The following is a 14,999-nucleotide window of genomic DNA, read 5'->3' on the forward strand; positions in this document are numbered from 1 at the left end:
CAGTGTTATTTCAAGCACCAGTGATCACTCGGGGGCCTTGGCTAAGAGGCAGACATGTATTCAGCAGTTAATCTGACGGGGCATCTTGACTCATATGTGTATTGGAGAGGGCCATTGTTGTCGCTATAGATTAGGTTAGTAGCTCGCATAATCGAACCCCACCAGACACATAGACTCGACAAAACTCACACGAATACTTGGATCGGCACAAAAATCCTCAACAAAAGTTTTGAACAATGTATTTACTTCCATTAAATAAAACACAATAGTTTATTTTTTTGATGTTGAAAAAAACGAAACAAAATTCCATACCAAATAGTATACACAGAGCAAAACCAATGTCATTTTGCAGGAACCTTTTGATGCGTCTTTTTATACCCAGGATTGCTACTCTAAATCGATATTCACACAGACATTTAATAATAAATTTATATGTTAGAAACACACAACTGGTGCGTTTAGTATGTACATTCCCTTGTTTGCAAGCAAAACATTATTCCTTTTAGGGGTTTCCACATGCTTTGTTAAATTGAACCTTGAGAAGAGAGCAAGAGCATTCGCCTCAATAAACTGGAGATGATATTTAGATATATATACAACCTTTCAGTCAATTAACGTCCAAAATTCGAAACTTTCAAATAAACACGCTTCGAAAATAAAGTAGGTCTATCCTAAATTCTGCACTCGCGGGTGAAGAACAAAATACTCATTAGCAAAAAAAAAAGCCTAATAACTTCCGTTTAAGTTTAAAGCTCCATCGCAGGGTTTAGCTCATTTCAGTGGTTTAGTCTTCTAGTGCCCTTTTGAAAAAGAAAAAAGGTAGTCTATCGTTCCTGTGACTGGGGTTTATGTATTCTCAGGTATTAGACTGGTCTATCCACGGCGTACTGGCAAGCGCTCAGATTTGAGGCCGGATTCTGAACACTGGTGTATCCAAAACTCGAGTGCTGCTTGGCTTTCAGTCTCAGGCTAGCCAGACTGGAGTTGCAAGTGTCCCTGTACACATAAGGGGGGGTCGGCGGGGCGTACGGGCAGGTTGGCGTGGGAACTCCCGAATTAAGAGAGGGGTTGCTGAGGTTGTTCAAGTTATTGAGGCTGTTAAGGCTTGAACCGGGCACGCCAGTGACCGCGGACGGCACCATGCTAGAGGTCATGCTCATTGAAGAAATGGAGTTCGGCGGGGAGAACATCGTCTGCGATGACAAAGGGTTGACATTCATGGAATTGAAAAAAGGGAAGCTTTTGGTAGACAGGGAGGCCGACGTTAGCCCTTTTGCGGCCCAGTTGTTATACGTGTAGCTGGGGTACATATCATCGTAGGGCTGCATAAGTCCATTGAACTGAGGACCGAAGCCGTTCTTGCATAGCTCAGCTTGTTGATTCCTTTCCCTTTTCCTCCATTTTGCTCGCCGGTTCTTGAACCAAACCTACAACAAACAAAAAGAGGAGTTCAGAATTTGATAATTATGTAGGCCTTTAGGCTATTAATGCAACATGTAAGGCCTCATGTGCTTTATTTTAGAGCCAACGTAAGTACGACTTGTTGTCTATCCAGTGCAATTCAGAAGAATTGATGGGTAGCCTAATTGGTCAGCAATAAACCAGATGTCGTATTTTCTTCCTTCATATGTGTGGCCTTTACATGTGTCTTAAATCAAAATCAGACATACAACTGTAAATCAATTCAATTAATTTCTCACAAATGACAAATCTGGACCTTATCACTTTGCAAAAATATACCCACAACCAAAAGAGTTAACACAGGATATGCCTTAAATGTATAGAGTTGTTCTCAAACTTTTAATTCATTGACGTTATCAAAACAACTATTGTAAAGCAATTTATTTCAAAGCGCAACGCTCCTTGTGATACGATCCTATGTTGGATTGCAACAGGGTGTAATTGAGTCCCTTTCTCTCATGCAAAGCAATCTGGGTTGATTCCAATATAATCCCAACACGCATCAAGCTTTCCTAACTGTCATTGGACCATCTTAATGTGTAGGCCTATTCCTCCATAGGCAAAGACAAACACGTTAGTGACCTCATTTATACATCACTAGAGTGACAAATACAAAATACAAGCTTTGCACCTCTTTCACATGAACGTAGTAACACGATTGGTATCTGTCTGGGGCTAATGTCAATAGTCCTAACCGCTAATAGCTTAGCCTGTAGTTATTATTTGTTTTCTACAACAACGAATAAACAAACTTACTTATCTTGTTATCGGCAATGTTAGATATCTAACAATACTGTGATATATTATTCGTAAATATTGTAAATGTGTGAAATTGTTATATTCCAACCATTTCCATTGTATCCACTTCATTGATATTGACAGTAAAATCGTACTTGTTTTACAGTAAAACATATTTGTGCAAAGTGGATGGCCTATCATTTTAGTTTTTCTAAATAACAATAAATTATAGGCTTAGCCATCTAATGTTTGGTGTTTTGTGATTTGTTAATTGAGTCATATAATTGTAAAGAATAGCCAGTCTTGAGTATTTGCTTTTAGGCAACCTATTATGTCCTAAGAAAACATGCTCTGGCCGCGCGCAATTAACGTTATGCTTGTGTAATTCACGTCCTTGCCTCGACTCAATATGAGTGGCACAAATCACCCGAAATTATGCACATAAATAGTGTTTGTTTATTCCCAAGGGCCTTACCCTGACGCGGGCCTCTGTGAGGTTGGTCCACACGGCTATCTCCTCTCTTGTAGACATGTCCGGATAGCGATTCCGCTGGAACGTGGCCTCCAGTTCCTGAAGCTGCTGGCTTGTAAAGTGAGTCCTCTGTCGGCGCTGTCGCTTCTTTTTAGAAGGGTCATCTGAAGAGTCGTCATTTTTGCTCTGGCCCTTTGAGTCTTTCTCTGTGGAGAGAGTAAACAAATACATCATTCATTGTGATCGGGTCAGTCACAGGCGTGAAGTATCTTCGGTGATATTAACCTCGTGAAACTTGAACCAATTTGAAATCCTTTGAATCAAAAATCAAATCAAACTTTATTTGTCACGTGCGCCGAATACTACAAGTGTAGACCTTACCGTGAAATGTTTACTTACAAGCCCTTAACCAACAGTTACTCTCATGCTAATACCACTAATAATGTTACGATTCCTTATTTTGGAATGTTTATGCAGATACATGACAAGAAGGTACTATACAACGTGACTCCAAAACAATGTCAGTATGACATTGATTGTTTTGTTTTATTTGCACAATGTGCCAATGGTAATACTGTGCAAATGGCCATTTAAAACGTTTATCTGTTTTGTCTTTCATCGAATAAAGGCTTACATTTCACATTTTAAAAGTATTACACGTATAAAGGTATGCGTAAAGACATTAAACATGATCACAACAAAAATAGAACTTCACCAGAGTCAAAGGTTATGTAAGTAATGAGAGCGTCAAGTTCGGTGACACGTATAACACAAATAAACCAATTACTGGCACAATCACAATCCGAATATGTCCATAGTCAAACAAAGTGACCCTCTGTCAATCTGATATGTCCAATGACTATTTGCATTCGTAAAATAATATCTTCCTCGGTCTCAAACTGCCTTTGTTGAGAGGGGCTGTAGGGAGCCATCTTTTGTTTCTTATCAACAGAAAAACGGCCATCCCCTCCTCTCAAAGTCATGTGCTGACAGTATGCACCACGGGATGATTCTTACCTACGGACTCTGGACTGGAGGTGTCCGATACTGTGTGTACCTCTAACCGGTGTTTGGAGTCCACAGACCGCTGCAACGGCTGCAGACTAGAGGCCATTGCTAGTGCCTTGTGGTGCGTGGAAGAGAGTTTAGTCCCGGTTTGGTGGTGGTGGTGGTGGTGGTGGTGATGGTCTAAATTCAATGGATCCTTCATAGAGTTCATATGGATAGGAAAGCGCTCGACTCACTGTCAGAGGCGGATTAAGTTCTCTCAGTGCAAGCAAAAAAAGAGAGACGTCCGACGGATAGGAGAACGTGGGAATCAATGGTGTCAAGATTTATAGCAACGCTTCTCCCTCGCAAATTAAAGTAAAACAACAAAAAAGACCTTTGTTTAAACGAATTAAAATCTATTTAGAAGAAACGCAGCATAATTCGCGTCGGAGAAGAAAAAAAAACAGCGTTTTGATTGAAGTAGGGGCAAATAGATAAATCGGGCTGATACTGCTTGCTGCGCGGAGAATCAGAGTGACAAGGACAGGTAGGTGATATTAGATCCAGAGGCATACACACACTACGCCGCTCGCTCTTCATTTCAGCTGTTCGCTGCGCCCTGGCTGTACCACTGTGCCTCTCTCCTATGCCTTTGACGTCACCGAGAGCACTCCCATTTTCTGACAGGCCGTCAATGTGGACATGAAGGTTTGCCCAGCCAACCCGCGCACGGGGAAATAAAATATGTCTGCCAATGTGTTCATGCGAGATACATAGCTTATTTTTCTTCCAAATAAAACCGTGTAAAGAGAGACGGGACGCATGGTGTAGTGTACCGACGATGCACCGAATGCCCATTTTGCAGACCCCCAAGATAAAAAACATATACAGTCTTATTTCTTTCAATGAGAAGTCTATAGTACACCGTTATAAAACACCAGCATTGAAACGCACGTCACTCACGTCGTGTGCATTCTACTCTCAGACATTTACATAAGGATTTTAATGGGAAACATACCCAACTAGGGAAATTGCATCTAACATTCTGTCATACCAACAGGGGCTCATGATGCATTTATTTGGTCAAAATTGGCTAGCCTATTTATTGTGTTCTTGCTAATCTTATGTTCTCCCCATTGCAGAAACCATGCAATAGAGATCACCTGATGAACTGACCTTCCATAAACAGTCATCTCCGAGCAATGCGCAAAAGAGCAACGCTATATTTATATGATGGGGAACCCAGGATGCACTGACCCCAGTGCCGATAGTTCACAGAACGGATGTTGACATTTTTCAAGTTGTTGGCCATTTCGAGCACAGCAGATAAATGACGACCAGCCAAATCAATCGTATCAGAAGTCAAGTGACACAATCTAGTCACACATTTAACCTTATTAGTCACCAAACAATTGGGCAAAAACGCAAGGGCCTTGGTTTATGGCAGTGTTTCCAGAAGTCGGTCCTGGGGACCCCAAGGGGTACACGTTATGTTTTTTTGCCCTAGCATTACACAGCTGATTCAAATAATCAACTCATCATTAAGCTTTGGTTGTTTGAATCAGCCGTGTAGTGCTAGTGCAAACAAAATTGCACCGATTCGGGTCCCCAGGACCGAGTTTGGGAAACACTGGCTTAGGTCATTCGATTTGCTCGAAATTACACATTTTATCTCGGTGCTTAGCAGGGTATCCTGTGCGCTTAGACCTTTCAGCTGTTCTCAGGAAGTCGACTTGTAGTGCTTTTTAATCTAATGAAATTCTCATTTGCCTAATAATTTGGAATAAGGACTTTTAATGACTTCGAGATGATTTCCCATTGCAGATAAATGGCCGTATGCATGGTGGTTATTCTCTATGCAGGCTTTTGACAGTAGTTGACATGGGACTAGTATTCTTCCCCTTAGGCATGTGCGTTAATACTGTAAATGCAAACAGCATTCAAATGTCCATGGAATAAAAATGAAATGAATATGTAACATGATAGAAAATGATTTGATTGTCAGTCTCCACATATCATATAATAGATTAAATGTATTATAGTCCGTTGAATGCATTGTTAATAGCAATACTAATAATACAAATAACTTTCTTTCATAACTACCAAAATGTATTCTAATTGTTTCATGCATACTTTGTATTTAAATCTGGATATAAACTGCAGAATATTTAGACATCACGCATCTTTTCTTCCCAATCTCCCGGATATCAGGATATGGGCGCTGCTAATACATTATTGGGCTAATCCCGTGAAAGCCCTTGATATACACCTCATTTGCACTCTTGTGTGAGAGCCGCGCGCGGACCATGGAGCGAGGGAGAGAGAGCTGTCAAAACCATGGTTATGGTTATGCCTCCATCCTCCCTATAGAGTTATAAAAATAACCTTGCGCTGTGTGTTTAGCCACCCCACTGTACACAGCTGGACAATAATATATGCAGATCTTGAATGAAGATGTGAATGTAGCCTGCATGTCTTCCTTACATCATTTATTTATTCAGTTTAGCTGAATATTCTCACGCCTGTCTTTTCGTGGGCCCTCGTCAGGCATATCAGGTGGATTTTATTTGTTTAAATCCCCCTCATATGATTCGGTCAGAGGTTGGGTCTATCACAGGTCATTTGGTGCAATGCAATTCGTTTGGGTCTTATACGTTGTGATCTACAAGTGGAAAGCTCATTTTATTTGAATATGACGTAGTCTCGGGCCTTATTAAGCAATAACCTGCATTCTGCGTGTTAGCAAGGATTTTGTGAACAACTTAACTGTTAAAATTCCCATTGGGCACAAAAGTCAACATCTATTCCGCGTTGGTTCAACGTAAATTCATAGAAATTTCATTGAAATTTACGTAGAAACAACGTTTATTCAACCAGTGTCTGCCCAGTGGGGTATTACCCTGAATTGCAGATAGTTTTAATGATACTACTACCACCACTACTACAACAACTACTACTACTACTACTACTACTTCTACTATTACTACTACTACTACTACTACTACTACTAATAATAATAATAATAATAATAATAATAATAATAATAATAATAATAATAATAACAATATACTACTATAAAAATAAAAACATTTAAATTGCATTGAACTCTACATTTTTCTGTAGGCTCTGCAAGCCAAGAAATGTTGATTGCTCAATTATTTTGCTGAAAGTAATACTAGATTTGCAGTGGATTATCGGGTTCCTCTTCATTTTTACCTTCAGAATGCTTCATCTCTCTTCTGTGGATTACCGCGCGCGATACGCCATAGAGGGCCATTAATTAGCAATTCAGTCAATATAAAGGGGAGACGACAAGGCTTTTTACATAGGATTAAGGGGACATCAGATTCCTCCATTAGTATATTCCTCCTCACGAATAAGCTTCCATTATACATTTAGTTTTCCCTGGAGTCAATCTGACAAGACCTGAATATATTAAGGCCAGTGTAAAACAGTTGAAGGGGATCGCCAATAATCAGGTGGCTCGAGTGTCTCTTCACTCCGGTGCCTACATGTGCAAGCCTCGTTGGCTCGTCTTTGCATTACCTCATATAATTATGTGTTTCTATTTATCTTATTATTGTTAATCAATGAGGGATCACAACGCCGTCCTTGCTCAAGTTGCTGCTATGGAGAAAAGTAGCCCCACGGGCTGATGCCTGCTTTGCCACTTGATTAGATCCAATATATCATGAATGAAAATACAATTAGCTAAATTAAGAGTTGCCAAACTGGTAATTCGTTTAGCGCTTCAACAAGATTCGTTTTATGTTATTCCCTAATTACACAATAAATGAAATCCACTCCAACCTTACAGACGTGGCCCAGACGAAATACACTGTATTTTTCGTTATATGCAATGTAGCCTATGTGAATGCTGTTCATGGGAATATTTCTGTGTATGGATTTAAATGCTTCATCATATTTTGACCTAACTGATATGAGCCACAACTTGATGCAAGATACATTGATAGCCACACGAGTGCAACACAAATGACATTCTGATACTTTTTAATGGTAGTCCCTTAGACAATAAGAGTGCCTTATATTTGAGGAAATATAATTAAAAAGCCTTTTATTCATAGGCCAAAGTGGGATATTGGACTACTTGGTAGGCCCTACTTCAAATGAAGAGGACAACATGACAACAACAAAAAAGCAGCCCATATATATCGTCGCGTGTTATCTGTAAACCCCTGGCAGTATAACGAAAGCTGGGTGTATGACGATAGAATATATGCTTAGGTCTTTCCCTACTCTCTTTCCCAGTGGCGCACTACTGCACATCAATACCCAGCCACCAGGTGGCAATCTAAGACAGTATAAGACCACTTTTCCTCAAAAGAACTGGGCTGATACACCTATATAGGCCTAGACGAGCGTTTCCCAAACTCGGTCCTCGAGATTTGTTGATTATTTGAATCCGCTGTGTAGTGCTAGTGCAAAAACCAAAACGTGCAGCCTTTGGGATCCCGAGGACCGAGTTTGGGAAACGCTGGCCTAGACAGATCTATAACATTTTTCGGATATGCAAAGGGACCAAAACATGGAATGATGCTGCTATAATCTCAGCATCTGTTTTCTTCAGCGGGCGAAATTTGAAGAATTTCACATTGAAGTGTTGTGACACAGTAGTTACACATATATGCTCACCTATTTGTACACAAGTTGACGCAAGCTTGCGGCAGTGGGAGTCCATTATCGCAATTAGGGGAACCGCTTCTGGAAAAGAAAAGGGACTGGATTTAGTATGATAATGCTGAAACGGTTGCATCGAATACACACAACCTTGGTGTGCTTAAAATCACAACATTTTTCTTAATGTACAATCAAGACATTGCAGTATAGGGTCAAACACAATTGTCACACCTGTATGTTTCAATTGTCACACAATTGTCAGACCTGTATCATTTTTGATAAGGCCTAAAAGCACTCTATTTTCCTCAAGTTTTGTCAAATGTCGAACATTTGAATAGGCCTACTGATCATTGGTTTTGAACCCTATAACACAAGGAGCTCTTTAAATGCAGTTCCTACAGAAAAACAATGCAACGGTTTACAGGGTGCTCTGTGACGGGGTTGGTGTAAATTGTTCCGGCTGCATGCAGCAGTTTGGGGCACTGGAAGTTGAGTGATTCCGCAGTAAAATCACGGGATTAGTGTCTGATTGAGATGTCTGTCGGTGGGATATTAAAAAATTCATTATCGCAGCTCTATACTAACTCGATATGAAGTAACACAGATGGGATTTTATTAGGCCAGGCTTCCGACTGTTTGCTTATGATAATTTAAGATGGGAAATTTGCATGCAATCATGCTGTTAACCGTTTTCCCCATTCATTCTCTTTCACTTTGGACCCGCCAGCGCCACACAGAACTCATACTCGCCTCACCTGCTATATAGTCTACATCTGTGATTTTATTCAAAGGGGTTAGACATTGGAGGTTAAGTTTTACATGGTGTGTACCTGGAGAACCCTGGTTTGAGTGGAGCAGGTTCTTGTGTATTTCGAAGTAAAATGAAAGATGGGGTGTCAGGTTGTAAGGTTACTGCAAATCCCTCATGTCATCTAATCAGCGGCAGTAATGAGCTTTCATTCAATATTTCAGGTGGCTCCCCCTCGCCCCTAATCCATTACATTGGGTTTGGAAATGGCATTGACAGGGAATAGCAATTTCCAAGAAGTCTCACATAGAAATATGCGGCAGGTGGCCTAGCAGGTAAGAGCCTTTGGCCAGTAACCGAAAGGTCTAGGTGAAAAAGTCGATGTGCTCTTGAGCAAGGCACTTAACCTAAGCTAATTGCTCCTGTAAGTGGTTCTGGATAAGAGTGTCCACTAAATGACAAAAAATTGAGAAATGTACATTTCGAAAATAAAAATAATATTCTCTTGAATTTGGAATTTCCTGTTAATTTTTATGCCTGAATAAAATGACATTGCCCTAAAAAGTAGCAATAGCCTTGTACGCTCATAGACCTGTATGTGAGACATTTTTGAATTTATTGATAATATTCATTCGATTAATTTTACTTCCAAATAAATTACAAAGTAATAACCGAGTAATTATTCAAATAGCCTAATAATACACGATTAGAAGGTCTATTTACCTGGTTGTAGGAGTTGATATTCTACTAATTCCAATTTAACTTGCATGCATAGTTAGTGCACATTTGGGCTCCACGATTACAAATAATATAAATGACTATGTAAGTCTCTCGTTATGACAGCCACTTTACTGCTACTAGGCATTTATGGAAACCACTTTACTACTACTAGGCCCACTGCTCCTGCCTCTATTAGGCCTACTACTACCATCATAGACTAACACTACCACCATCAAGGAAAACATAATAATAATAATAATAAATAGGTCCATTTAAAGTGGTTTATTGTGATACCATTAGTGTCTAATTATTTTAATGCTATTATTCCGTCTATATTCGTTGTTAGCATAGTTGTGCGCCTAAATGATCCGTATTTAGGTATGTCATTATTAACGTGCCTTTTACAGGTGTAAAAGATCCATGCAAAAGAAAAAAGGAAGTAAAAAAATCATTTTTAGGATTATTAGTCTACTATAATAGACATGGAAAGATAATATAAATAGCCCATAATATTTGTATTTAAATCTGATCCAGTTTGAGATTTAGAGTGCAATCATAGCAATATCCGCAACGCAATTTATATATAATCAGTCCAGTAGACCACAACAAATTGTTGAATGATAGTCAACAATAATCTGTATTAATAGATTGTTTATATCTTAAGGTTGCACCATTCACTTCAACAGCACGAATTCAACAGCCTGTCTGTATTATGAAAATTAATAACCATATGGTTCTGCATTAATTTGAGGCGCGAGACCATGAAGTCCAATCCATTCCCTGTTCCATTCAGTGCTAACGTTACATCATTATCATCAAGCGGACTTACAAGGTGAAACCTGCCACGAACTCACTTATCATGTCCCTTTATCTTACTGCGGTGCTGATGAAATTCACATCAGACTTTCACAGATTACGCCAAAAAGGCTAACCCGAGGTGGAACGAATTCCTTCACTTGCATTAACTCTCGGCAAAGAGTGGCCTTCGCACTTACCGTAGTCGAAGACACCAGCGCTTTACGCCCTTTCTTGTTTTATTCTTGTCTGGTTAAGAGGTAAATTCCACACCGATGGTTCTGCTTATCACCCTTCAGATAAAAACCTGAAACATCGAACTTCCAGGTCCAAAATATTAAAGTTGCTGTCCGCCTCCCGAAGGAAAAAGTCTCAGCGCTACATAGATATCTTATCTTTCCCGCTTATCTGATCAAAACGCGATGCCACGTATGATTGTGTATTACATAAGCGCATACAACCATCTAGCTATAGTGCTTTTAGAAATTGCGAAGCAGGCGCTGTCATTTCAATAGGTCATTCTTTCTCCTTGGATCGTCTTCAGCCTCAACAACTTTTTTCTCCAGACAGACACCCTAAGAGTGGCGCATTTTTTCTCTCTCTCTCGAGCTTTGACAGAGCGCGTGGGTGTGTGTCTGCGTGAGTGTGTGTGCCTCAGTGGGTGTGTTTGTCTGCGTCTACGTGCATGTGTAGTTAAAGACAGTGTAAACTTAGAAACGCTCAATTTACAACAACAACGAAATAAAAACTCGAATAAACTAATTGTAATAGAATTGAGTAAAACGTCATTCATAACACATAGCCTACCATTTGTATGTTCTTGTTTTTAGGCCTACATTAATTAAGATACTAGAATATGGAATGAATTCACAGTCTATATATGCTTGCATAAGCAAATAGAACTACATTTTTTTTTTTACTCTAAAATTTCCGTTCAAAATAATAACTATTTCTATCTGTCAGTAATATTAGTGCATTTGAAGCCTATGTTTATTTTTAGCACTATGTTATTTCAAAGTGAATCTTTTCTTTGCAGCCTACAAAGGCTACAGGAAATTTGCTGGAAGAGAGCCTTATACATGTTGAAATTTACCAGAAACCACTCTCAAACGCTATATATTCATGAATTGATTAGATTTACTAACCAGCATCACAACAATAAATGATAAAAGTAGAATTTAGTTGACAGGTGCAAATATGAGGATTGTGAATGTTCATATCATGACAACAACAAAAAAGAAGTGCCATTTGAAACAGATTTACCGCGTCAGTGTTCACATTACATTGTGATGTCTTCAATGTTAATTTAAAAACATTGACAAACTATTTGGCAGTTCAAAGTGAATAGGTTTTGCGTTACAATTTCTGATGTAAATTCTTGCAGTAACGGGAGTAATATTAGGCCTACGTTTGAATTGACACATTTGTTTTGGGATAGACTTATTTTTTTATTCTTTGGAGAAGCGAACAGCTGGCTGGGATGCAAATGCTCTTTATAGATCCGTAAGATCCAGACTGATTTTCTATTCGCATCTTAAGTGAACCAGCGGACCGGACGTAGGCTACATTTCATGTGCCTAATCCTTCTTTTACATTTTTAGTCATACTCCAATTAAACAAGTAATTAATGCACACAACCACATGGGAATTTCGCTGCAACGAGGCATTAAAGCAAAAACATGCACACGACAACGGCCTTATATCTATGCTTTTCCCACAATGTCCCTTTAATTTAGTAATGCGCGCAGAATACCATTACCCATAACATTTGAAACACTTTCCTAAAATATAGGCCTATAGGCCCTGTGGGTAAACTATGCATTCGACGTGCATGTCTAATGGAATATTGTAAAGATATGATTATACCGATGCTATCTATCATTTGCGTGTTCTAAGGCGTCTGAGAATTGTGATAACAACGCAAGCAGCAATTAGAGGAGGTTTATATGATCTATGGACACAGGAAATCAATTAGCCTTATTTATGAGAGTTGCATCCCTGATTTCTTCTGCGTCCAGTCACAGGCCCAAAAACATGTCTATAGATAAATTACGAGCACATTCGTAGGCTAGTATGTACCAAGCCTGTAATGCATAATTGATAAGCAGATACATTTTCTGGTCTGTGACGCCCTATGTTAATATCAGGTCACTCAATTATCTGAAGATGACCTATACACACCGATTACATTTGATCTCCGTGTACAACGAACGCGCATGATTTCAAATCCCCCGACGCTGTTATCAAATATCAACCTGGCATGCATCCCTTTGGTACAGCAAGCCCAACCCCGCCTGTCATATCAGAAGGGGGAAAAACGGTGGCGTCTTGAGAGGCACGTTGTTCTACTAACCACGCTTACCTTCATCTGGAGAATAAAGACGAGAGCCTGCCTTCTCTTTCTCACGAAGAAAGGTGCATAGGAATGCCTGAAGTTGATTAAAAAGGCTGCTGCTAGTGCTATGAAATCTTTTGCCTCGGGGGCAAACCGGCGGCTTCTTTTCATTTCAAGCACTTATCGATTCGCTGTTGTCATCTTTGGCGACGCAGAAGGACACTTGAAAGAATTTCTAATGGGGCTGTGATGTGAGAAGGGAGGTGACCTGACCAAGCGCGCTCTTCTGATTCTTAACGAGGACATCAACCACTTTGCACACATTCAGCTGCCGACAGCAATACTATAGGCCTATTGGACATTTCAAGGTTTTACTTGTGCACAGGCCTACTCTATGAAACTTGTAGACATGCTCTCCCTTTCATGTAGCCTATATGTATGCATTTTATATTCCACTAAATGCATGTCTAATATAGCCGCCATATAACCAAATAGTGGTCAAATAATATGGGATTGACAAGCAATCAAGTCCATTATAGTCTATTAATTGTGAATAAGGTATAATAAACATTGCAGTGCAAATGAAATGTGTACAATCCTATGTTCTTTGTTGAATTTAGTTATAGCCTACATCAAACTTGTATCTTCCTAAATTATTTATGATTTGATGTATGTTAGTAAATGCTTCCTTGACTGTGTTGTACTAGAGCAGAACAGACCTATCTCTCTATAGGCCTTGTTGCTGTGAGCCCAATAACTAGATTGTTAAGTGGGGTGGGTGTATAGAGGGTGAGTGATCACTGTCTTTAGCACACATTTGTTACAGATCATTTATCACTGATTCAATTGTCATTCATCTGTACTAGTATAGGCCTACAAAAACTCATGCACCAAAATCAGAAGAGTTGAGATATTGACATATTTGGCATTGGATCACACGTTTCCCTCCACAGTGTAATTAATATTATACCCCTGAGACAAAGTGTGTATATTTCGGGAACACTTTCTTTCTTCTGACATGTTGGATAAATAGTTTGCCATAACCAATTCTTTTTCGTGTCCCAGTTTCGAGTCATTAAAGTCAAATCCAGCGTAGACCACGAGGAATCAATTAAAGTATAGTTAAATCAGACAGAAAATGCCCCAAAGCTGAACTTTATTCAAATGTTTCTCAAAGTGAATACTTCTTCCACTACCACTACCCTCACCTAAACCAATCAGATCTCTACTGTCAATACATTCCATTCCAGGTTGACATAAACTTCTAAAACGTTCATTCCATCTCACACCAAAAGAATCAAAAACACTGCACTATGCATGATGACAAACATATGGTCCACTATCAATCTATCTTGCAGCTTTAAATCTCTCTTTCAGTGGCAGGCTTTTTGGTAATGTGGACGTGAAGTCGATTACTCAGGAGTGTACGTCTGCCTGAGAAACTGAGCTGGCTTGTTTTTTTGCATCAGCCCTCAAAACCACAAGCGATTGTCGCCTAACGCTATGTCTGGCCGGCGCTCTGTGGCCATGTAATAAAATTTGGAGTCAAATTGGTCTTTCAAAGCCACAAATCTTTAAACAAATCAGTTTATGTACTGCTAATACGTTAGACAGAAAGTAATGGCTTGGAAGTCACTTCAAGTCAGCTTTATTGTGGGTGTAACTCCTCGACCATCGTTACATTCGAGTGAGGGGAAGGAGGCAGGAACAGAGAGGGAGAGATAAAAGGAGAGAGAGAAAAATAGAGGGAGGGGGAGAGAAAGAGGGAGAAAGATAGATTAGAGACACTACTGTCAACCCCTTCAGCAGAAAAAAAAACGATTTGTGTATCCATCAGTATTCTAAGTCGCATTAATAACAAAAAGCCGCCTGTAAATTAACTAAATTAAAAGGATGACTCTTGGATAGCTCTTGAGCTTGTTGAACGGCTTTCTGCCTGATCCTTATTATAGCCAGGCTGTGTCATAACACCCAAAGGGGAAAGATCCAGCACGACAGTAGGCTAGGCTACTACTCAGTCCAGCTAAACACGAGTCTGTGGTTTGACTTTAATAGAGCTGGCCCATATAATAATTTACATGGTTGCCTGCACTCCCTCCTGC

At 39.6% G+C, this 14,999-nt stretch overlaps 1 protein-coding gene across 4 annotated transcripts in view; it reads right to left on the bottom strand.

Annotated features, from left to right (window-relative positions):
* Positions 1 to 227: 227 nt before the first annotated feature.
* The window catches only part of LOC115205119 (pituitary homeobox 2), a 56,785-nt gene continuing 42,013 nt past the window's right edge, over positions 228 to 14,999 (bottom strand). Inside the window, exons 1-4 of one of the 4 annotated variants that reach the window (XM_029770785.1) lie at positions 10,763 to 11,190; positions 8,315 to 8,383; positions 2,675 to 2,877; positions 228 to 1,427 (exon numbers count right to left, since the gene is read on the bottom strand). In XM_029770785.1, coding sequence (XP_029626645.1) covers positions 864 to 1,427; positions 2,675 to 2,877; positions 8,315 to 8,360 — 813 coding nt within the window. In that variant the 5' untranslated portion in view covers positions 8,361 to 8,383; positions 10,763 to 11,190 and the 3' untranslated portion in view covers positions 228 to 863. Of the gene's footprint in view, positions 1,428 to 2,674; positions 2,878 to 3,688; positions 4,366 to 8,314; positions 8,384 to 10,596; positions 10,683 to 10,762; positions 11,191 to 14,999 lie in introns of those variants that run through there. The other 3 variants (XM_029770787.1, XM_029770786.1, XM_029770784.1) reach the window with 3 other exon arrangements.

Source organism: Salmo trutta, chromosome 13, assembly GCF_901001165.1.
Source record: "Salmo trutta chromosome 13, fSalTru1.1, whole genome shotgun sequence".
Taxonomy (NCBI): domain Eukaryota; kingdom Metazoa; phylum Chordata; class Actinopteri; order Salmoniformes; family Salmonidae; genus Salmo; species Salmo trutta.